At 36.3% G+C, this 23848-nt stretch overlaps 1 protein-coding gene across 5 annotated transcripts in view; it reads left to right on the top strand.

Annotated features, from left to right (window-relative positions):
* GKAP1 (G kinase anchoring protein 1) overlaps window positions 1–23848 on the top strand; it is an 83357-nt gene that overhangs the window by 25726 nt on the left and 33783 nt on the right. For all 5 annotated transcript variants that reach the window (XM_060155305.1, XM_060155306.1, XM_060155303.1 and 2 more), the window contains exon 7: window positions 348–370. In XM_060155305.1, coding sequence (XP_060011288.1) covers window positions 348–370 — 23 coding nt within the window. The remainder of the gene's footprint in view (window positions 1–347; window positions 371–23848) is intronic.

Genomic DNA, 23848 nt, shown 5'->3' with positions numbered 1-23848 from the left:
TCCCCCCCCCAAAATTATGTGAAACCACAAATATAAAGTATATGGGATTCAAATGTTTAAAATTTAATAATACACCTTGGTATGGGTGGCATTTACTGGGATAGAAGTCTTTTAAGCTGAGCAAATTAGTAATTATATGGTAAATTTTAACATCGTATCCCTAGAAAAGTAAATCCTGATGTGAGTCCCAGACAACCCCCAAATGTCTTATTATATTTTGAAATATAACTCTTATTATAATTTTGAAATTCTTTTCAATAACTTTGTTTAAATATTTTTTACATACTGAAATATTTTATATGTTTATGTCCTTCAGTAAAGTCTTACCATTTTTTTTTCATTTACAGATCACATTAGTAAAAAGACTGAGGTAAGTAATATTATAACCATCTTTATTCTAGAAAACACTTGATGGTTTTTTTTTTTAATTTATTTATTTTTGGCTGCGTTGGGTCTTCGCTGCTGCGCGCGGGCTTTCTCTAGTTGCAGTGAGCGGAGGCTACTCTTCGTTGCAGTGTGCGGGCTTCTCATTGTGGTGGCTTATCTTGTTGCAGAGCACGGGCTGTAGGCGCACGGGCTTCAGTAGTTGTGGTTTGCGGGCTCTAGAGCGCAGGCTCAGTAGTTGTGGCGCACGGGCTTAGTTGCTCCGCGGCATGTGGGATCTTCCCAGACCAGGGCTCGAACCCGTGTTCCTTGCGTTGGCAGGCGAATTCTTAACCACTGTGCCACCAGGGAAGCCCACTTGATGGTTTTAAGAATGATACTTTAGTGTTTAGCAGTAAGTCTGTTTTGAGACATAGCTATTTAACCCATTAGCTTGTCATGAATGAACTCAATCCTGTCTCTGGCAATTAAAAGGATATAAAGTACATTACAGTAGAATAAAAATACTATTTGCATGCAGTATAATATCGTTTGACTTTAGCATCCTAATTGTTGTGTGTCCGAAGGTTACCACATGTAAGCTTAAAATTTTAGGGAAAAGTGGTGTAACACTTCAATCTTTACTAAAAAACATCCTGAAACCATGACTCAAGATATTTTGGAATTATGGAAATTGTGAGGTAAGCTGTGATTTTATAGTTTATATCTGTGGATAAGATAACCTGATCATATACTTCTCTTACCATTCACCATTAGAGGGTAGTGCAGCCTACACATAATTTCCTAGTGTTATTGGTTACTTTTTTTCTTTTAAGACTCTAATACAGCCTCTATAAACCTTTTAGAATTGGAAGATACTACTATAAAATATCTTCTAATATTGAGGAAGGTACTAATGTTAGAGTTCTTTTGACTTCTTTAGGTAATAATTGAAAGTTTTATTATTCTTCTGTTACATATTATTCTTGTTAGTAATTCCATTAATTGATTTTTTTTAATGGTTAGATGTTCCTTGATTTCACTTTAGAATGCATACATGGTTTTGAGCATTTTTTATTGTTGTTTTAGGTGTTTTCTTGACAGGTCAGGGAAATGAAATCCACCTCTAAGAAAACCACATCTAAATAACTCTTTGACTACATTAATAATATAGTCCTCAACTGTGCACCCAAGCACAAAATTGATTTGTTGTTAGATGATAGAAATTCTTTTAAAGTTATTTACAAACCACTGTCACTGTTTTTAGATTAAAATTTAAATGACTGCAAATATAGACTGAGTATTATGTTTGAAAGTGGAAAACATGTACTTTTGGACTGATTTCAATTTTTTTTTACCCATTGATTTATTTGGAAGATAGTTTTATGCAAATGAGAAAGCAGATACAAATGGTACACACTGTTCTTGATACTACCAGCAACTGGTAGTGGAGGGAAAAATAATTTTTATAAACTATTCATGCTTGCTTTTTCTTCTTCACTGATTTGAAAGAAAAAAATGCAGACTGACAGGATCTCATCTATTTAATATATTTAACCCAAGTCGTATTTAAACAAGCATAGGTATGTGACATAGCATATGTTTTGTCTCCCATTATAGTTTTAGAGCTGTTTTCTATTATTAAATAATTTGATGTGTAATAAAATTCACTTTGAGTAATCCTGATGATTAAGACATTTTAAACATTTGTAAATGCATTCTAATTATAATTTATTTCCTACATAACTGTTTTAAGAAATTGGTCAAAAGAATATGTAATTCACATTATCCTATGACACTTGTTAAAAATATACCAAAGTTATGTTGTATTTCTGTTAGAATTATTGCCTATTTTCTCGGGACTTGGATATTTAAATGTGCAATGGTTATGCCATTGTTCTAGGAATTTAGAAAAACTTTTTTCTGGAGAGTTAAAAAAATAAGTCTGAAAAAAATTCTCATTTCAACTCTAAAATGAGATATGTTTTCTACTCCTAAAAATGTACTAAGTTTTGTTACCTTGTATGCTCAATAATTGACTTAATTCTTTCCATATTTAATATGTCACTTATGCCAAGAGATTTTTTCCCATGGGTAAAATTCCTAACCTCTGTAGAGAGCAATATGCATGGTATCTTAGCCATCCCCTTTTAAGTCAGGAGTTTACTGGGTAAAATTCAAAAAAGAAGAGATGTTTACTTTATTGCTTGGTGAGGATGAGTACTTAAACTGCCTGTATATTTCTGTAGCTGCTAGCTAAACGTGTTCTCAGGTTAATTTCATCATTCCCCCTTTTCTTTCTCCATCCATCTTGGTTATATGTTACTAATCTCAGTGTTTTCTTTTCAGTCCCAGTTCTTTTTAATCTCTCTCACCCTAAAACAATTGGAATAAAAATGACATTTGTAGGAGTAGAAGGTGGGAACAATTAAATTTTCTTTGTTAGATGTCCAGGAGATGTTACACTGTTAAATCAGTACCCTCCCCATTATTTGCTGCAATAGTCAAGAAGATCCCAAGAGAATTCTAGACAAGCAGAGTGAATAATAGAATAGGTGCTCTTAAAAACCTCAACTAATCATGCCTTTAAGGAACATTACTTGATCCTTAAACTTTTTTTGTTTTTAATTTTAACTTGTTGTCTTTTTAAATGTCAGTGCTTCTGGATAGAGTATCACGTAGCTAGCTACTCCTTTCTCTTTAGCCCCACTTTTATCAGGCCTTCCCAACTCCAGTCCTTCTAATGCCACTGAATAACTTTAAAAATTTTAGTGATCATCGTATGTCTTGCAGTCTAAAAGGTCAAGTCTTCAATAAGCCTAAATAGACTACCTCTAGAAGAGAATGCAAGAAGTTGTAACAGTGGTTGCCAAAGGGTGGGGAAGAAGGGGTTCCTGGGACAGGGATAGGAGAAAGGCTTACTTTTCACAATATAAGCTGTTGAATTTTCTATCTAGTCTATGTACTACCTATTAAAATTTTATATTAAGAAAAAGCACTGGGTGAGAGAAAGAACCGGGGAAAAAACCCAGTCCTATGTGGCTCCACAGCCTATTTCTTTTTTATTGCACTGTGCTTTCAGCATGTCTGCCTTGGATATATGAGCTTGTATAAATAATTTATTCATTTTAGATCCTAATTATATTAGCTAAAAAGTAAGATGTGGGATCTGTTGATTTCTAAAATTATGATAAATGGTCAGTGTGTGACTGAAATTATTATATGCTAAAAAATGAACCCAGTAGTTAATACTACCAAAACACAGAATAGCAATAATAGATCATTAAATTCTAAAAACAAATAAATTCTCCTGAGCTTTAAAAAATCTCACCTAAAATCTGACTTTACCTAAGCAATTCAACCTATATCCTACCCCTCTCAATGTCCTGAATCCATTTTTCTTCCCATGCCTTCCCTTATTCATGTTTATTATATTTGTTAGCTCTCTTGGTTATAAGTAACAGAAGCTGAACTCAGTTGAGCATAAGCAAGAAAGGAGACACTTATTTGGTTCATATAGCCAAACCATGGAAGAATAGGGAAAGAACTGGCCTCATAATTACTGGAGCCATGGATTTTATATAGCCTTAGGATAGTTCATTTTTCTCCCAAGTCTCAGTTGCCATTTATGGCCTCACCTCATGGCAGTTCACGTAGTTACTGGGGGACCTCAGGGTTACATCTTTATAGGATTTCCTATAAACTATTAATTAGCTCTTGACGCTTGATAGAGTGAAGTTCAGGTGTTTTTTGTTGTTTGTTTGTTTGTTTTTTGGAGAAGAAGGGAGCAGAAGTATTTCCTGGGTGGTGTGTCACACTTCCTGTCATCTCAGCATCAGGGGGCATAGAATGTCTGGTTATTATGTTAAAATTGATCAGTGGTTCTATCATTCTCCAATAAAAGGAACCACAATTTCTTGGAGAAATGGCTCTACTTCTAGGGCTGCAACAGGGTATATATAAGATGAGCCTGGAGCATCTTGTAGTGCCAGAAAATAAGGAAGTGCTCAAAAAACAAAAGGATAGGCTTGGGGCATATCAGAGGGACATAGGAACCAACCTGAAATACTTTGCAATGGCCAGAGCTGGGACAATATGAGAAACAAAATAAAATCCCTGAGTTGATACTAATATAAATAAGTTATTTGAATAAATGAGAGACAAGAGACAAATCTCCCATACAGAAGATTTGCAGAAAAAATCATAAATATATGATTTATTCCCCCTCCAGGAGAGGGAGCTTAACTCCTTCCACTCCCCTTAAGTGTGGCCTGTATTTAGTAACTTGTTTCCAAAGATAGAGTACAGAAAGGGAGGGAAAATAACTACACTGGAGAAACCTGGCAAACACAGCCTTCACCAGGTGATCAATGTTATATTATTAGTGATAGATCATGTTGATAGCATGTACCCTTGATACGATGTGAAGAGAATGGCCTATTCCTCTGAAAACACATGTCTAATCATGAGAAAAACATCAAACAAACCCATATCAAGGGATGTTCTACAAAATACCTGACCAGTATACCAGTATGACTTGAAAATATCAAGGTCATCTAAAACAAAGTCTGAGAAAATGTCATGGATCAGAGAAGGCTAAGGAGACAGGGTAACTAAATGTAATATATCCTGGATGGGATCTTGGAACAGAAAAAAGACATTAGAGAAGAACTGCTTCTAGGGAAATCCAGATAAAGTGTGGAGTCTAATTAGAGTAATATACCAATGTTGGTTCCTTAGTTGTAACAAATGTACCATAATTAAGAAGTTATTAACAGGGGAAACTGGGTGAGAGAGATATATGGAAACTTTGTACTATGTGAAACTTTTCTGTAAATCTAAGACTATTCTGCAATTAAAAGTTTATTTTAAAAATTGATTAGTGGGTTCAGGTTTGTGAGCCAATATAAAGTTTCCCATCAGACTTTCACGTGATGCTTTTAGTAGCTGTTAATGATTAGTTGCTTGATCTGTTATTTCTTTAGAGCTTGTTCTTCATTAAATTTAAATTTATTACTTCAGGAATACATGCATACAGTAATAATTGAATGGTAGAGTTTATGAAACCAGTAGTATCCCAGCTATTGTCATTCTCTTACTACATTTTAAAGTCCTTCTCATATTTCAAGATTGACTCTGTGTCAAGCCATGCAAGAGTATTTAGAGTTCTTCTGAACGTGCTGTATTTTTTCATACTACCTTGCCTCCCATATATTCTTCCCTTCCATCTTTCTCAGTGGTGTCTTGTCCGTGGATAGTTGTTAGTTCTTGTGAGGGGGAGTGAAATCAGGAACAACCTATGTCACCATGTTGGTGATGTCACACCCTTTCCATCTTTTTTTATTTGGCTAACTATGTGTCAGAACTCGGCCAAAGAGTCACTTTTTCCTGGAAGGGTTCACTAATCATGGTCTTATTTAGATGCCCAAACATCCTGTGTATTCTTAATATCACTCAACACCCTGTTTTATCATTGTTTTGTTTCTTCACTGGAATTTGAGTTTTTGAAGTCTGCGACCATATCTTACTGCTTTAATTTCTTTGGTAGTCCTAACTCCTTTCACATAATAGGTAATGTAAATGAATGTTGGTTGATGAGTGAATGTTCTGCTTTCTTTCTAAAACTTTCTCTAGCCTTTTTTGGTCTGCTTCTTCTGTGTATTTTTATCACACTGTAACAGAAGCATATAGGTTTTAATTCCTCTGCCAGTTCAAGCACATTGTTAGGGCCTTCATGGAGTTCTGCATTAAGAAGAATTTTAAGACTGCATCCTTGCTCAGCAAGAAAAAGTGCCACACTATCAGTTAATTATGTTTGCCATTTATAAAAGAGGAAGAAGTGGCTGCATGCTTTACAGGTATTTGCCATCCCTGACGTGTATAGAAGAGTGCTTAATTATTGTGTTTATTATTATATTGTGTGTTGGTTTTTGTCTTTCGTAGTAAATTGTGAGTTCCGTGAGAGTAGCTGATATGTAGCATAGTACTAATTGCATAGTAAGGGTTTAACAAATAATTATTTCAAGTCAAATTCAAGACTTGAGTTCATCAGGGTCTGTTCTAGGGGAGAGAAGAAAGTAGACTTATCCTATATATACTGTCATCTTTAATACTATGCTTATATAAAGAACGCCATTATTTTGATTTCCTCTTGGAATAAATTCAAAGCACTTAAGTGTGGCAAAAGAGGAATAACATACAGATGGAACATTTTGAAGTTTACATGTTACTGTATATTAAAGTATCTTAAAACTATTTGGGGGGTTTTTTTCTTTGTTTTTTTTAACTGTAAAGCTGGGAGGCTATTCTTCTAAGGGCATGGAGCCCTTAGAAATATGAAAATAATTGTTAATCAGTGCGTTTATACTTGTCAGTTTACTCCATAAATGATGTGTTCTTCAGATAGGAAACAGGTACTCAGTGGGAAGCTAGATTTATTAATTGAAGTATAATTTGCACACAATAGAATGTACCAGTCTTAAGTGTGCAGTTTGATGAGGTTTGACACATACATAAAGTTATATGACATACATTTCTATCAAGATAAAGAACATTTTCATTACATTACAAAAAATTCCCTTCTGCCCCATCGCAGTCATTCTCTCATGCCCTCCCCTGTCCCCCACAGGCAACCACTTTTGTGATTTCTACCATCATAGATTAGTCTTGCCTCTTTATTTAAAATAAAGCATACAGTATGTTATTCTTTGGTCTGGCTCTTACCCTCAGTAAAATGTTTGAAGATTCATCCTTGTTGTTGTGTAGGAGTAGCTTTTTCCTTTTCATTGTTAAATTATATTCTGTGGTGTAAATGTATCACAATGTGTTTGTTTATTCATCCTGTTGATGAACATTTGGTTTCCATTTTTTGACAGTTATGAATAAGGCTGCTATGACATTTTAAAAAACAGGTTTATCAAGGTATAATTTATGGATACCATAAAAGCTATCCATTTTAAGTGTACTATTCAGTGGATTTTAGTATATTTACAGAGTTGTACAGCCATTACCGTAATCTAATTTTGGATTATTTCCATCATCCCCAAAAGAAACCTCGTGCCCATTACCTATACCCCTTTTGCCCTATCCTCCCCTCTCCCCGGCCTAGGCAACCACTAATCTATGTTCTGTTTTTATATATTTGCCTATTCTGGACATTTTATATGAATGGAATCATAAAATATGTAGTCTTTTTTGACTTCTTACACTTAGCATGATGGTTTTTAAGTTCATCCATGTTGTAGCATGTATCAGGACATGCTACAGTTCCTTTTTATTGTTAATAGCATTCCATTGTATTTAATTTTATTTCTGTATTCATCAGTTGGACATTTGGGTTGTTTCCAGTTTTTGGTTATTGTGAATAATGCTGCTATGAACATTTGTGTACAAGTTCTTTTATGAACATGTGTTCAATTTCTCTTAGGTAAAAACCTAAGAATGCAGTTGCTGTGTCATGGGGTAGATGTAACTGTAAGAAACTACTAAAGAGTTTTCCAAAATGGCTGTACCATTTTACACTTGTGGAAGTATAGGTGGGAGTTTGTGAAATAAAGTTATTTTCGCATTCCTTGCAGGGAGACTGACAAAAGGTTTTTTATGATGCTAGTCTTAGTTCCTTGCACTAAACTTTAAATGAAAAAACATTTTCAATAATTATTTGTATTCCTCTATGCCAGTAACAGCAGAAAGTGTAATTTAAAAGCAAAATGCGGGACTTCTCTGGTGGTCCAGTGGTTAAGACTCTGCGCTCCCACTGCAGGGGGCCCGGGGTGAACCCCTGGTCAGGGAACTAGATCCCGCATGCTGCAACTAAGATTCTTCATGGAGCAATGAAGATCCCATGTGCCGCAACTAAGACCCAGTGCAGCAAAATAAATAAATAACTTTTTAAAAAAGCAAAATGCTTTTTACAATAATAGATTATAATAATACTTAGAAATAAATCTAATAAAAGAAGATCTGTGAGACCTATATTGGGAAAATTATAAAACTTTATTGAAAGATAGTAAAGACTTAAATGGAGACACATACCATATTCATGGATTGGCAGACTTATTATAAAGGGGTCACTTTTCCTCAAGTTAATCTATAAAATCAGTGTAATCCCAATTGAAATCACAATTTAGTTTTTAAAATAAAAATGAAATCACTTCTAAAAATTAATGTGAAAGTGCAAAGGACCAAAAATAGCCAAAATGCTCTTGAGGAAGAAAAAGATAGGAGGACTTGAGCTATCACATATCCAAGATTTTTTTTTATAAAACTAATAATTAATACTGAAAGGATTTGGCACAGTGATAGACAGATAGACCATTAGAACAAAATGGCCCATAAACAGACCAACCATGTATGTACCCTTGATTTATAACAGAATGATGTGGAGTATTACTGGGAAAAGGATGTACTTTTTAGAATAAGTGGGTTTTGGGGGCCAGCTGAATATATTTATGGAAAAAAGAGATTGGATTATTACTTCACATCATACACAAAAATTCATCCACAGTGGATCAAAGACCTAAAAGTCAAAGGCAGTGTTCTTTTAGGTACAAATATAAGAAGAATATGTTTATGATTTTAGGGTAAGGAAGACACAAAACCCACTAGATTTAAATCAAGGACTTCTTTTCATCAAAGTAAATTAGAAAAGTGAAAGGATGATCTCCAGAGTAGGAAAAGATTTTTTTCCAAAGAAGAATTCAATTGAAGAATGGGTGGAAAAACAAGTACTCACAAAAGAGGATATTTACGTGTCCTTAAAAACATACAAAAAGATGTTCACCCTCTTTTGTGATCAGGGAAATGCAAATTAAAACCACAGTGAGAATATTATTTATCCTCCATGTTGGCAAAAATCAGAGTCTGATGATTTGAAGTGTTGCTGAGGATACAGCATAATGAATAGTACACTGCTTATGAAGAGGTAACCTGTTATAAACAGTTTGGTCCAACATAGTATTGGATGTCCTAGTCAGGGCAATTAGTCAAGAAGAAGAAATAAAAGGCATCCAGATTGGAAAGGAATTCATAAAACTGTCATTGTTTGCAGATGACTGATACTACAGTTGACCCTTGACCAATGCAGGAGTCAGGGGTGACAATCCTCCACTTAGTCAAAAATCCATGTATAATTTATAGTTGGCCCTCTGTATACACAGTTCCTCTATATTAGAGGTTCCTTTGTGTTTGGAGTTCCGCATTCACAGATTCAGCCAACAGTAAATCATGTAGTACTATAGTATCTACTATTGAAAAAAAATTCACGTATAAGTGGACCCATGTGATTCAAACTCGGATTGTTCAAGGGTCAACTGTAATATAGAAAACCATAAAGACTTCACCAAAAAACTGTTAGAACTAATAAATGAACTTTGCAGGGTACAAAACCAAGGTACAGAAATGTCTTTCATTTCTATGCGCTAATAATGAGCTATCAGAAAAATTAAGAAAACAATCCCATTTGCAATTGTATCAGAAAAATAAAATACCTAGGAATAAATTTAACCAAGGAGGTGAAAGACCTGTACACTGAAAACTACAGGAGTACCCTAGGAGATACTGCTGGTTCAGTTCCAGACCACCACAATAAAGCAAATGCTACAGTAAAATGAGTCACACGAATTTTTGGCTTCCCAGTGCATATAAATTATGTTTACACTATATTGTAGTCTGTTAAGTGTGCAATAGCATTATGTCTTTTAAAATGTTCATACATTAATTAAAAAATAATTTACTGATAGAAAATGCTAACCATCATCTGACAATAGAGGATTGCTATAAACTTTTAGTTTGTCAAAAACGCAATATCTGTGAAGCGCAATAAAGCAAAGCACGATAAAACGAGGTATACCTGTATTCTATTACACGGGTCAATTTATTCCTGTGCTAATATTGCAATGTGCTCATCACATCATAATGTCTTATATATGAAAGAGCAAGGAACAGTTGTTAGTCATTAGAAAAATCAAATTGGATTTCTACCTTCCATCATACATTAAAATCTGTTCCACACAGATTAAATACTTGTATATGAAATACAAATTATACCACCCTTAGAACTATAAAATATAGGGGAATATGTTTCTGACCTGGGGGTAGGGGAAAACTTAACAAAGACACTATAAAATGAAAGATTGTTAAGTTGGATGCTGTTCAAAATAAGTAACTTATTTTCCACAAAAATACTAAAAAGAATTTAAAAGACAAGGCACAAATTGAGAGAAGCTATTTTCAAAACACGGAACTGATCTCTATTAGTGTCCAGATACATAACAACTGTCACATGGTTAAAAAAGAGATTGTTGTCTTGTTTTCTTACTGTCTCATAGGATAAAAATTTTTTAAAATAGGTAAGAGACATCAGGCATTTTACAGAACAGGGAAAAATTAATAGCAAAAAACATGAAAAAAATGTCCAACTTTGCTACTGTTGGAGAAATGCACATTAAGACCACACTGAGATACCATTTTTTTCCCCACAAACAGGCAAAAATTATGAAGATTGGAAATACCGAGATTCAGAGGTTATAAATCAAGGGAGTTATGGATCAGTTTACAATGGTGGAAGTGTAAATTAGTACAAATATTTTGTATAAGTTTGGTGTTCTTGGAAAGTTGGATATACATTATAACCCTGGAGTCAGTAAACTTCTGTAAAGGGACAGGTAGCAAATTTTTAGGCTTTGGGGCATATCAAATCTTTTTCACAACTACTGAACTCTGCTACTGTAGAGTTCATAGGCAAAGCAGCCATAGGCAATACATAAATGAGCATGGATGTGTTCCAATAAAATTTTATTTACAGAAAACTGCAACAGGCCCCTTTTGGGCCATAGTTTGCTGACCACTGATAAGACTTACCAGTTCTCATATAGGTATACATGCCCTAGAGAAACTTTCCCATGTGTCCTGGGAACTGTACTTGAATGCTTATGAATGTGTAATAGCCCAGCCAAAAAAAAAAAAAAAAAAAAACACCATGGAAAGATCCAAATGTTAATCTAAAGTAGAATGAATAAATTTTAAATATAATCACACGATGGTTTATGCAGTAGTGAAAATTAATGTGTAGCTCTAGGCAACAAAATGGATGAATCCAAAAGAGAATGTTAAGTGAAAATGTCTTAGAACTACGTGATACCAATTTTATAAAGTGTAAAATCAAGCAAAACTAAACACTCTTGCCAAAAATGTTTAAGCTGTACATAAATCAAGCCTGAAGATCTGACTTCCATTTTACAAGAACTATAGGGATTAGATGTACAAGTTAACTGATATCTAATGGAAGCAATTAGGGAAATCTAGAAGATGGACATTTTGTAGGACAACTGGCCTGGTCTCTTCAGCAAGAAAGTATTATGGAAAAGAAAAGGTGGACTGTGGAGAGGAGAGGTTCTGGATTAAAGGAGATTTAAGAATGACCAGTGTAATGTCTAGACCCAAATTAGATTAGCAATAGTAGACATTTTTATACAATTGAATAAATTTAAATATGAAGTAGGTATTAAGGAGTATTTTTGTTAGGTGTGATGACATTATGGTTAAATTAGAAAATTTATTTTTTGTAGCTAGCTACATGTGAATTTTAAGATGAAATGTTGTGATGTCAATACTTTAAAATACCTAAGCAAAAAAGGGGGTGGGATAAATTGTTAAGGAAGATCTTAACAATTGTTAAAACTAGGTGTAGAGTATATGGGTGAAAAATTTCATAATAAAAAGTAAAACAAGCAAAATGAAAATATATTGTTTCCTGTTACATCTATAAGACAACAATAAAAGATGGAAATGATAAACACTAAATTTGTTACTCTTTTGGAGGGCACATGGTATGGGTAATAGTCCAGTTTTTAAGTAAAATAGTGGAATCATGGGTGTCCTTTTTTAAAAAAAAAAGCTTTACTGAGTTATAATTTACATACTATAAGATTCACCCATCGTTAAGTATATAACTCAATAATTTATAATAAATTAAAGAACTGTGCAACCATAACTATAGTCTAAATTTAGAACGTTTCTATCATCCCTCAAAATTCCCTTATATCCATTTGTAGTCAATTTCTACTCCACCTTCAGCCCCTGGCAACTGCTGATCTACTTTGTGTCCCTATAGATTTGCCTATTCTGGTATCTAATGTGAAGGGACTCATACAACATGTATTCTTTCATATCTGGCTTTTACTTAGCATAATGATTTTGAGGTTTGTCTGTGTTATAGGATGTGTCAGTAATTCACCTCACTTTATTGTTGAATAGCATTCCATTGTATACATGTTATTTATTCCCCAGTTGATGGACATTTGCTATCAACGTTTGATACATGTCTTTGTGTGGAGGTGTTTTCATTTCTCTTAGGTGGATACTTAGGAGTGAAATTGCTGGGTTGTATGGTAATTTATGTTTAACTTTTATTTGTGTCTTTTCAAGCTGTTTTCCAAAGTGGCTGTACTATTTATCATTCCCAACAATATACATGAGGGTTCTTCCAGTTTTTCCACATCCCTGTCAACACTTGATACTGTCTCTTGGTTTTTTTTTGTTGTTTGTTTTTTTGAGGTACGCGGGCCTCTCAACTGTTGTGGCCTCTCCCGCTGCGGAGCACAGGCTCCGCGGCCGTGGCTCATGGGCCTAGCAGCTCCGCGGCATGTGGGATCTTCCCGGACCAGGGCATGAACCCGTGTCCCCTGCATCGGCAGGTGGACTCTCAACCACTGAGCCACCAGGGAAGCCCTGTCTCTTGTTTTGATTATAGCCACACTAGTGGCTATGTGAGTGGCTGTCTCACTTTAACTTGCAATTCCGTAATGACTAGAGATTTTGAACATCTTTTCATTTACTCATCAGCTATTCTTACATCTTATTTGGGGAAATGTCTATTCATACCTTCTGCCCATTTTTTAAAAATTAATTTATTTTTTGTCTGTGTTGGGTCTTCGTTTCAGTGCGAGGGCTTTCTCTAGTTGCGGCAAGCGGGGGCCACTCTTCATTGCGGTGCGCGGGCCTCTCACTGTTGCAGCCTCTCCTGTTGCGGAGCACAGGCTCCAGACGCGCAGGCTCAGTAGTTGTGGCTCACGGGCCTAGTTGCTCCGTGGCATGTGGGATCTTCCCAGACCAGGGCTCGAACCCGTGTCCCCTGCATCGGCAGGCAGATTCTCAAGCACTGCGCCACCAGGGAAGCCCCCTTCTGCCCATTTTTATGTGTGTTGTCTTATTATTATTTTGTAAAATTCTGGATACAGGACCTCTATCAAATATATGACTTGCAAATATTCTCTCCCAGACTGTGACTTGCCTTCTTACTCTTAATGGTGTCTTTTGAAACAGAAAAATTTTTAATGTTGATGAAGTCTAGTTTATCAATTTTTTCTTTTATGTCATGATTTTGGTTAATAAGTCTTTGCCTAACCCAAGGCCACAGTGATTTATTCCAGAAGTTTTATGGTTTTAATTCTTCTTTTACAGTCTATGATCCATTCTTTTCTTTTTTTCATTGTGGTAAAATACACATAAAATTTACCATTTTAACCATTTTTAAGTGTACAGTTCAGCAGTATTAAGTACATTCACATTGTGCTGCCATCACCACCGTTCATCCCAATAACTCTTTTCATCTTGTAAAAGTGAAAATCTGTACCTATTAAACAATAACTCATTCTCCCCTCCGCCCCAACCCCTGAAAATCATCATTCTTCTACTTTCTATGCCTTTGAGTACTTTTAAGTACCTAATATAAGTGGAATCATACATAAATATTTGTCTTATTGCAACTGACTTATTTCATTTACCATAATGTCCTTAAGTTTCATCTGTGTTACAGCATATTGCGGAATTTCCTTTGTTTTTAAGGCTAATAGTCCATTTTTTGTATATACCACATTTTGCTTATTCATTCATCCGTTGTTCGTCACTTCGGTTGCTTCCATGTTTTAGCTGTTGGGAATAATGCTGTGAACGTGGGTGTACAGATACCTCTTTGATACCCTGCTTTCAGTTCCTTTGGGAATATACCCAGAAGTAGAATTGCTGGATCATATGGTAATTCTATTTAAAATTTTTGAGGTATCCCATACTATTTTATACAGCAGCTATACCATTTTACATTCCCACCAACAGTGTGCAAGGGTTCCAGTTTTTCCACATCCTTGCAAACACTTGTTCTATTTTTTTTTTTTTACAGTACTCATCCTAAAGGGTCTGAGGTAGCATCTCATTGTGATTTGATTTGCATTTCCCTAATGATTAGTGATGTTGATCATCTTTTCATGTGCTTATTGGCCATTCGTATATCTTCTTTGGAGAACTGTCTCAAGTCCTTTGTCCATTTTTTAATTTGGTTGGTTGTTGTTACTGAGTTTTAGAAATCTCTATATATTCTGGATATTAATCCCTTATCAGATATATGATTCAAAGATATTTTTTTCCCATTCTGTGGGTTGACTTGGTCACAGTGTGTAATTTTTTCAGTATGCTGCTGAATCCTGTTTCCTAGTATTTTGTTGAGGATTTTTGCATTGATGTTCATAAGGGATATTAGTCCATAGTTTTCTTGTAGTGTCTTTGTCTAGCTTGGATATCAAGGTTATGCTGGCCTCATAAAGTGAGTTAGGAAGTGTTTCTCCTTTCCAGTTTTTTAGAAGAGTTTGAGAAGGATTGATTTTAGTTCTTTAAATGTTTGGTAGGATTCACCAGTGACACCATCAGGTCCAGGGCTTTTTTTTGCTGTGAGATTTTTCATTACTGATTCAATCTCCATACTAGTTTTAGGTCTATTTAGATTTTCTGTTATTTGTGATTTAGTCTTGGTAGGTTTTGTGTTTCTAGGGACTTGTCTATTTCATCTAGGTTATCCAATTTATTTGGTGTATACCTGTTTATAATACTCTTATAATGCTCACTTCTGTAGAATCAGTAGTAATGTCCCCATTTTCATTTATTTTTTTAAAAATTTATTTATTTATTTATTTATTTTTGGCTGTGTTGGGTCTTCATTTCTGTGCGAGGGCTTTCTCTAGTTGCGGCGAGCGGGGGCCACTCTTCATCGCAGTGCGCAGACCTCTCACTATCGCGGCCTATCTTGTTGCGGAGCACTGGCTCCAGACACGCAGGCTCAGTAGTTGTGGCTCACGGGCCCAACTGCTCTGCGGTATGTGGGATCTTCCCAGACCAGGGCTCGAAACCTTGTCCCCTGCATTGGCAGGCAGATTCTCAACCACTGCGCCACCAGGGAAGCCCCCCATTTTCATATCTGATTTTAGTAATTCGAGTTTTCTTTCTTTTTTTCATAGCTTTTCTGGATGAAGATTTGTCAATTTTTAAAAATCTTTTTGAAGAACCAACTTTTGGTTTCATTGATTTTTCTCTATTATTATTATTATTATTATTTTTGCGGTACGCGGGCCTCTCACTGTTGTGGCCTCTCCCATTGCGGAGCACAGGCTCCGCGGCCATGGCTCATGGGCCTAGCCGCTCCGCAGCATGTGGGATCTTCCTGGACCGGGTCACAAACCCGTGTCCCCTGTATCTGCAGGCGGACTCTCAACCTGCGCCACCAGGGAAGCCTGATTCTTCTCTATTATTTTTCTGTTCTCTGCTTTATCTCTATCATTTCCTTCTTTCTGCTAGGTTTTTGTTTTTGTTTTTTTAATAAATCCTACAGCTTGGCTTGGGTTGTTATTCTTTTTAAATTTATTTATTTATTTATGGCTGTGTTGGGTCTTCGTTTCTGTGCGAGGGCTTTCTCTAGTTGCGGCAAGCGGGGGCCACTCTTCATCGCGGTGCACGGGCCTCTCACTATCACGGCCTCTCTTGTTGCGGAGCACAGGCTCCAGACGCGCAGGCTCAGCAGTTGTGGCTCACGGGCCTAGTTGCTCCGTGGCATGTGGGATCCTCCCAGACCAGGGCTTGAACCCGTGTTCCCTGCATTAGCAGGCAGATTCTCAACCACCGCGCCACCAGGGAAGCCCCCTTCTGCTAGGTTTGAATTTAGTTTGTTCTTTTTCTAGTTCCTTAAGTTGTAAAGTTAAGTTCTTGATTTGAGATCTTTCTTGTTTTTTAAGGTAAGCATTTATAGCTATAAATTTTTCCTCTAGCACCATTTTCACTGTGTCCCGTAAGTTTTGGTATGTTGTGTTTTGGTTTTCACTTGCCTCTACGTGATTGTCCTTGTGATTTCTTCCTTGATCCTTTGGTTGGATAAAATTGTGTTGTTTAATTTCCACATTTTGTGAACTTTCCACTTTTCTCTGTGTTGTTGATTTCTAACTTCATCTGACTGTGGTCAGAAAAAATACTTTGTATGATATCTGTCTTTTAAAATCTGTGGAGACTTAATTTGTGGCCTAATGTGGGCTATCCTGGAAAATATGTGTGCACTTAGAATGAGTATACTGTTGTTGGTTAGAGTGTTCTGCATGTATCTGTCAGATCGAATTGGTTTATTGTGTTAAGTCCTCTATTTCCTTACCTATGTCTGGTTGTTCTGTTCATTATTGTGAGTGGTGTATTGAAATCCCAAACTGTTATTGGAGAACTGTCTATTTCTCCCTTCAAACCTGTCAGTTTTTGCTTAATATATTTTTAGGGTCTGTAGTTAGGTGTGTAAATGTTTATAATTATATTTTCTTGCTGTATTAAACCTTTTATTAATATATCCTGTCCTTCTTTATCTCTTGAAACTTTTTTTGATGTAAAGTCTGTTTTGTCTGATACTAGTATAGCCACTCTTGCTCTCTTTTGGTTATTATTTTCACATAGTGTAATTTTTCATCCCTCACTTTCAACCTGTTTGTGTCTTTGGATCTCAAGTGAGTCCCTTGGAGAGAGCATATACTTGGATCATGAATCTTTATACATTCTACCAATCTCTGTCTTTTGATTGGAGAGCTTATTCATTTTCATTTGATGTAATTACTGATAAGGAGGTACTTATTTTTTTTAACCTAAAATATTATGTTAGTTTCTCAGATTTAACATAGTGATTTGATATTTTTATGCATTGTGAAATGATCACTGCAATAAAACCAGTTACATCCATTATCACACAAAGTTGTTTTTACAGTATTTTAAAATTATTTATTTATTTATTTATTTATTTATTTATTTTTGGCTGCATTGGGTCTTCGTTGTTGTGCGTGGGCTTTCTCTAGTTGCAGCGAGTGGGGGCTACTCTTCATTGCGGTGTGTGGGCTTCTTGTTGCAGTGGCTTCTCTTGTTGCGGAGCACAGGCTCTAGGCATGTGGGCTTCAGTAGTTGTGGCACGTGGGCTCAGTAGTTGTGGCTCGTGGGCTCTAGAGCGCAGGCTCAGAAATTGTGGGGCATGGGCTTAGTTGCTCTGTGGCATGTGGGATCTTCCTGGACCAGGGTTCGAACCCATGTCCCCTGCCTTGGGAGGCGGATTCTTAACCGCTGTGCCACCAGGGAAGTCCCCAGTTTTTACAGCATTATTATTATTATTATTTTTGGCGGTACGTGGGCCTCTTACTTTTGTGGCCTCTCCCGTTGTGGAGCACAGGCTCCGGATGCGCAGGCTCAGCGGCCATGGGTCACGGGCCTAGCTGCTTCGCGGCATATGGGATCTTCCTGGACCGGGGCACGAACCCGTGTCCCCTGCACCGGCAGGCGGACTCTCAATCACTGCGCCACCAGGGAAGCCCTTTACAGCATTATTGACTACATTCCCCATGTGTACATTACATCCCTGTGACTTATTTATCTTACAGTTAGAAGTTTGTACATCTTAATTCATTTAGCCTATTTCATCCGTCCCCCTCCCCTAATCTGGCAACTGCCACTTTGTTCTCTGTATCTATAAGTATGTTTGTTTTTTAGATTCCACTTATAAGTGAAATCATATGGTACTTGTTTTTCTCTGTCAGACTCATTTCACTTAGCATGATACAAGGAGGGACTTCTGTCATTGTGCTATTTATATGCCTTATAGTTTTTTTGTCTCTCATTTTCTGCATTACTGTTTTCTTTTGTGTTTAGTTGATTTTTTGTAGTGAAATATTTTAAATTCCTTTCCTGTTTCCTTTTGTGTATATTCTCTAGCTGTGTTCTTTGTGATTACTTGGGGATTACATTTAACATTCTAAAGTTATAACACTAATTTGAATTTATAGCAGCTTAGCTTCAGTAACATCCAAAAATTATTCCTTTACACTGCTGTCCCCACCCCTTTCAGTTTCTTTTAATTGAAGTATAGTTGATTTACAATGTTTCAGGTGTATAGCAAACTGATTCAGTTATATGTGTATATACATACACACACATATATTTCAGATTCTTTTCCATTATAGATTATTACAAGATACTGAATACAGTTTCCTGTGCTATACAGTAGGTCCTTACTGTTTTTTCTGTTTTATGTATAGTAGTGTGTATCTGTTAATCCCAAATCCCTAATTTATCCCTTTCCCCTTTGGTAGCCTTACGTTTGTTTTCTATGTGAGTCTATGTCTGTTTTGTAACTTCCTTTATATCATTTTTTTAAGATTCCACATATAAGTGATATCATTTGTCTTTCTCTGTCTGACTTACTCACTTAGTATGATAATCTCTGGGTCCATCCATGTTGCTGCAAATGGCATTATCTCATTGTTCTTTTATGGCTGAGTAATTTTCCTCTGTATGTGTGTATGTGTGTTTCTTCTTTATCTATTCATCTGAAGATGGACATTTAGGTTGCTTCCATGTCTTGGCTATTGTAAATAGTACTGCTCTGAACATTGGGGTGCATGTATGTATTCAAACTAGAGTTTTCGTCTTTTCTGGATATATGCCTAGGAATGGGCTTGCTGGATCATATGATAACTCTATTTTTAGTTTTTTAAGGAACCTCCGTACTGTTCTCCATAGCGGCTGCACCAGTTTACATTCCCACCATCAGTGTAGGAGGATTCCCTTTTCCGCATACCCTCTCCAGCATTTATTTGTAGACTTTTTGATGATGGCCATTCTGAACAGCATGAGGTGACAACTTATTGTAGTTTTGACTTGCATTTCTCTAATAATTAGTGGTGTTCAGCATCTTTTCGTGTGCCTGTTGGCCATCTCTATGTCTTCTTTGGAGAAATGTTTATTTAGGTCTTCTGCCCATTTTTTGATTTTTTTTAAAATTGAGCTGTTTGTATATTTTGGAAATTAATACCTTTTTTGGTTACATCGTTTGCAAATATTTTTGCCCAGTCCATAGATTGTCTTTTTGTTTTGTTTATGGTTTCCTTTGCTGTGCAAAGCTTATAAGTTTAATTAGGTCCCACTTGTTTATTTTTGTTTTTATTTCCATTACTGTAAGACAGATCCAAAAAGATATTGTGTGATTTATGTCAGAGTGTTCTGCCTATGTTTTCCTCTAGGAGTTTTATAGTATCTGGTATCACATTTAGGTCTTTAATCATTTTGAGTTTATTTTTGTGTATTGTGTTAGAGAATGTTCTAATTTCATTCTTTTATATGTAGGTGTCCAGCTTTTCCAGCATGACTTATTGAAGAGACTGTCTTTTCTCCATTGTGTATTCTTGCCTTCTTTGTCATAGATTATTATTGTTATTATTTTTTTTTGCGGTATGCAGGCCTCTCGCTGTTGTGGCCTCTCCCGTTGTGGAGCACAGGCTCCGGACGCGCAGGCTCAGCAGTCATGGCTCACGGGCCCAGCCGCTCTGTGGCATGTGGGATCTTCCCGGACCGGGACACGAACTCGTATTCCCTGCATCGGCAGGTGGACTCTCAACCACTGCGCCACCAGGGAAGCCCTGTCATAGATTAACTGACCATAGCTGTGTGGGTTTATTTCTGGGCTTTCTATCCTGTTCCATTGATCTATATTTCTGTTTCTGTGCTAGTACTATACTGTTTTGGTTACAGTAGCTTTGTGATGTAGTTTGAAGTCAGGGAGCCTGATTCCTCCCCATCTCCATTTTTCTTTCTCAAGATTCCTTTAATTATCCTGGGTCTTTCATATTTCCATAAAAAGTAAAAAAAATTTTGTTCCAGTTCTGTGAAAAATGCCATTAGTAATTTGATAGGAATTGAATTGAATCTGTAGGTTGCCTTGGGTAGTATAGTTATTTTGACAGTATTGATTCTCCCAATCCAAAAACACAGTATATCTTTCCATTTGTTTGTGTCATCTCTGATTTCTTTTATCAGCATCTTATAGTTTGTGGATTACAGGTCTTTTGCCTCCATAAGTAGGTTTATTTCTAGGTATTTTATTCTTTTTGATAGTGGTAAATGAGATTGTTTCCTTAATTTCTGTTTCTCACCTCTTGTTGTTAGTGTGTAGAAATACAACAGATTTCTGCGTATTAATTTTGCATCCTGAAACTTTACTGAATTCATTGATGAGTTCTGGTAATATTTTGGTGGCATCTTTAGGATTTTCTATGTATAGTATCATATCATCTGCAAACAATGACAGTTTAACTTCTTCTTTTCCCATTTGGATAACTTTTATTTATTTTTTTCCTCTGTCGTGGCTAGCACTTCCAAAACTATGTTGAATAAAAGTGGCGAGAGTGGACATCTTTGTCTTGTTTCTGATCTTAGAGGAAAAGCTTTCAGCTTTTCACTGTTGAGTATGATATTAGCTGTGTGTTCATCATATATGACCTTTATTATGTTGAAGTGTGTTCCCATTGTGCCTGCTTTCTGGAGAGTTTTTAATCATAAATGGATGTTGAATTTTATCAGAAGCTTTTTCTGCATCTGTTGAGATGATCATATGGTTTTTAGTTTTCAAGTTGTTAATGTGGTTCATCAAACTGATTGATTTGTGGATATTGAAAAATCATTGCATCCCTGTGATAAATCCCACTTGATCATGGTGTACGACCCCTTAATGTGTTGTTGGATTCAGTTTACTAGTATTTTGTTGAGGATTTTTGTGTCTATGTTCATCAGTGATATTGGCCTGTAATTTTCTTTTTTTGTGATATCTTTGTCTAATTTTGGTATTCAAGGTGATGGTGGCCTCATAGAGTGAGTTTGGAAGTGTTCCTTCCTCTGCAGTTTTTTGGAATAGTTTCAGAAGGATAGGTTTTAACTCTTCTCTAAATGTTTGATAGAGTTCGTCTGTGAAGCCATCTGGTCCTGGACTTTTTCTGTTGAGGGTTTTAAAATCTGTTTCCATTTCAGTACTTGTGATTGGTCTGTTCATATTTTCTATTTCTTCCTGTTTCAGTCTTGAAGATTGTATAACACCTTTCTAAGAATTTGTCCATTTCTTCTAGGGTATCCATTTTTATTGGCATATAGCTGCTCATAGTGGTCTGTCATTGTCCTTTCTATTTCTGTGGTGTCGGTTGTAACTTCTCCTTTTTCATTTCTGGTTTTATTGATTTGGGCCCTCTCCCTTTTTTGCTCAATGAGTCTAGCTAAAGTTTTATCAATTTCATTTATCTTTTCAAAGAAGCAGTTTTAGTTTTGTTGATGTTTTCTACTGTTTTTTCAGTCTCTGTTTCATTTATTTCTGCTCTGATTTTTATGATTTCTTTCCTTCTACTTACTACTTACTTTGGGCTTTGTTTGTTCTTCTTTCTGTAGTTGCTTTAGATGTAATGTTAGGTTGTTTATTTGAGATTTTTCTTGTTTCCTGAGATAAGCTTGTATAGCTATAAATTTCCCTTTTAGAACTGCTTTTGCTGCATCCCATAGGTTTTGGATCATGTGTTTGTGTGTGTGTGTGTGTGTGTGTGTGTGTGTGTGTGTGTGTGTGTTTTAATTTAATTAATTGATTTATTTAGGCTGTGTTGGGTATTCGTTGCTGTGTTCAGGCTTTCTCTAGTTGTGGAGAGCAGGGGCTGCTCTTTGTTGTGGTGCGTGGGCTTCTCATTGCAGTGGCTTCTCTTGTTGCGGAGCACAGGATCTAGGCACGCGGGCTTCAGTAGTTATGGCTCGCGGACTCTAGAGCACAGGGTCAGTAGTTCTGGCACACAGACTTAGTTGCTCCACAGCATGTAGGATCTTCCTGAACCGGGGCTTGAACCTGTGTCCCCTGCGTTGGCAGGTGGATTCTTAACCACTGCACCACCAGGGAAGTCCCTGGATCGTTGTGTTTTTATTGTCATTTGTCTCTAGGTATTTTTTGATTTCCTGTGACTTCTTCTGTGATCCATTGGTTGTTTAGTATCATATTGTTTTGCCTCCAAGTGTTTGTGTTTTTTGCAGTTTTTTCTTATAGTTGATTTCTAATCTCATAGCGTTGTGGTCAGAAAACATGCTTGATGCTATTTCAATTTTCTTAAAGGCTTGCTTTGTGGCCCAGCATGCGATCTATCCTGGTGAATGTTCCATGTGCACTTGAAAAGAATGTGTCTTCTGCTGCCTTTGGATAGAATGCTCTATAAATATCAATTAAGTCCATTTGGCCTAAGGTATCATTTAAGGCCTATGTATCGTCATTGATTTTCTCTCTGGATGATCTGTTTATTGATGTAAGTGGGGTGTTAAAGTCCCCCACTATTATTGTGTTACTGTTAATTTCTTCTTTTATTCCTGTTAACATTTGCCTTGTATATTGAGGTGCTCCTATGTTGGATGCATATATTTATAATTGTTATATCTTCTTCTTGGATTGATCCCTTGATCATTATGTAGTGTCCTCCTTTGTCTCTTGTAACAGTCTTTATTTTATTTTATTTATTTTTTAACATGTTGATTGGAATATAATTGCTTTACAATGTTGTATTAGTTTCTACTGTATAACAAAGTGAATCAGCTATCCATATACACATATCTCCATATCTCTTACCTTTTGCGTCTCCCTCCCACCCTCCCTATCCCACCCCTCTAGGTGGTCACAAAGTACCAAGCTGATCTCCCTGTGCTATGCAGCTGCTTCCCATTAGCTATCTGTTTTACTTTTGGTAGTGTATATATGTCAGTGCTACTCTCTCACTTCATCCCAGCTTACCCTTCCCCATCCCTGTGTCCTCAAGTCCATTCTCTACATCTGTGTCTTCATTCCTGTCCTGCCCCTAGGTTTATTAGAACCACTTTTCTTTTTAGATTCCATATATATGTGTTAGCTTATGGCATTCGCTTTTCTCTTTGTGACTTACTTCACTCTGTATGACAGACTCTAGGTCCATCCACCTCAGTACAAATACCTCAATTTCATTTCTTTTTATGGCTGAGTAATATTTCACTATATATGTGCCACATCTTCTTTAACCATTCTTCCGTCGATGGACACTTAGGTTGCTTCCATGTCCTGGCTATTGTAAATAGTGCTGCAGTGAACATTGTGGTACATGACTCTTTTTGAATTATGGTTTTCTCAGGGTGTATGCCCACTAGTGGGATGGTTGGGTCATATGGTAGTTCTATTTTTAGTTTTTTAAGGAACCTCCATACTGTTCTGCATAGTGGCTGTATTAATTTACATTCCCACCAACAGTGCAAGAGGGTTCCCTTTTCTCCACACCCTCTCCAGCATTTATTGTTTGTAGATATTTTGATGATGGCCATTCTGAGTGGTGTGAGG

Source organism: Lagenorhynchus albirostris, chromosome 7, assembly GCF_949774975.1.
Source record: "Lagenorhynchus albirostris chromosome 7, mLagAlb1.1, whole genome shotgun sequence".
In the NCBI taxonomy this organism is placed as follows: domain Eukaryota; kingdom Metazoa; phylum Chordata; class Mammalia; order Artiodactyla; family Delphinidae; genus Lagenorhynchus; species Lagenorhynchus albirostris.
This window is presented reverse-complemented; position numbering and strand designations above follow the sequence as displayed.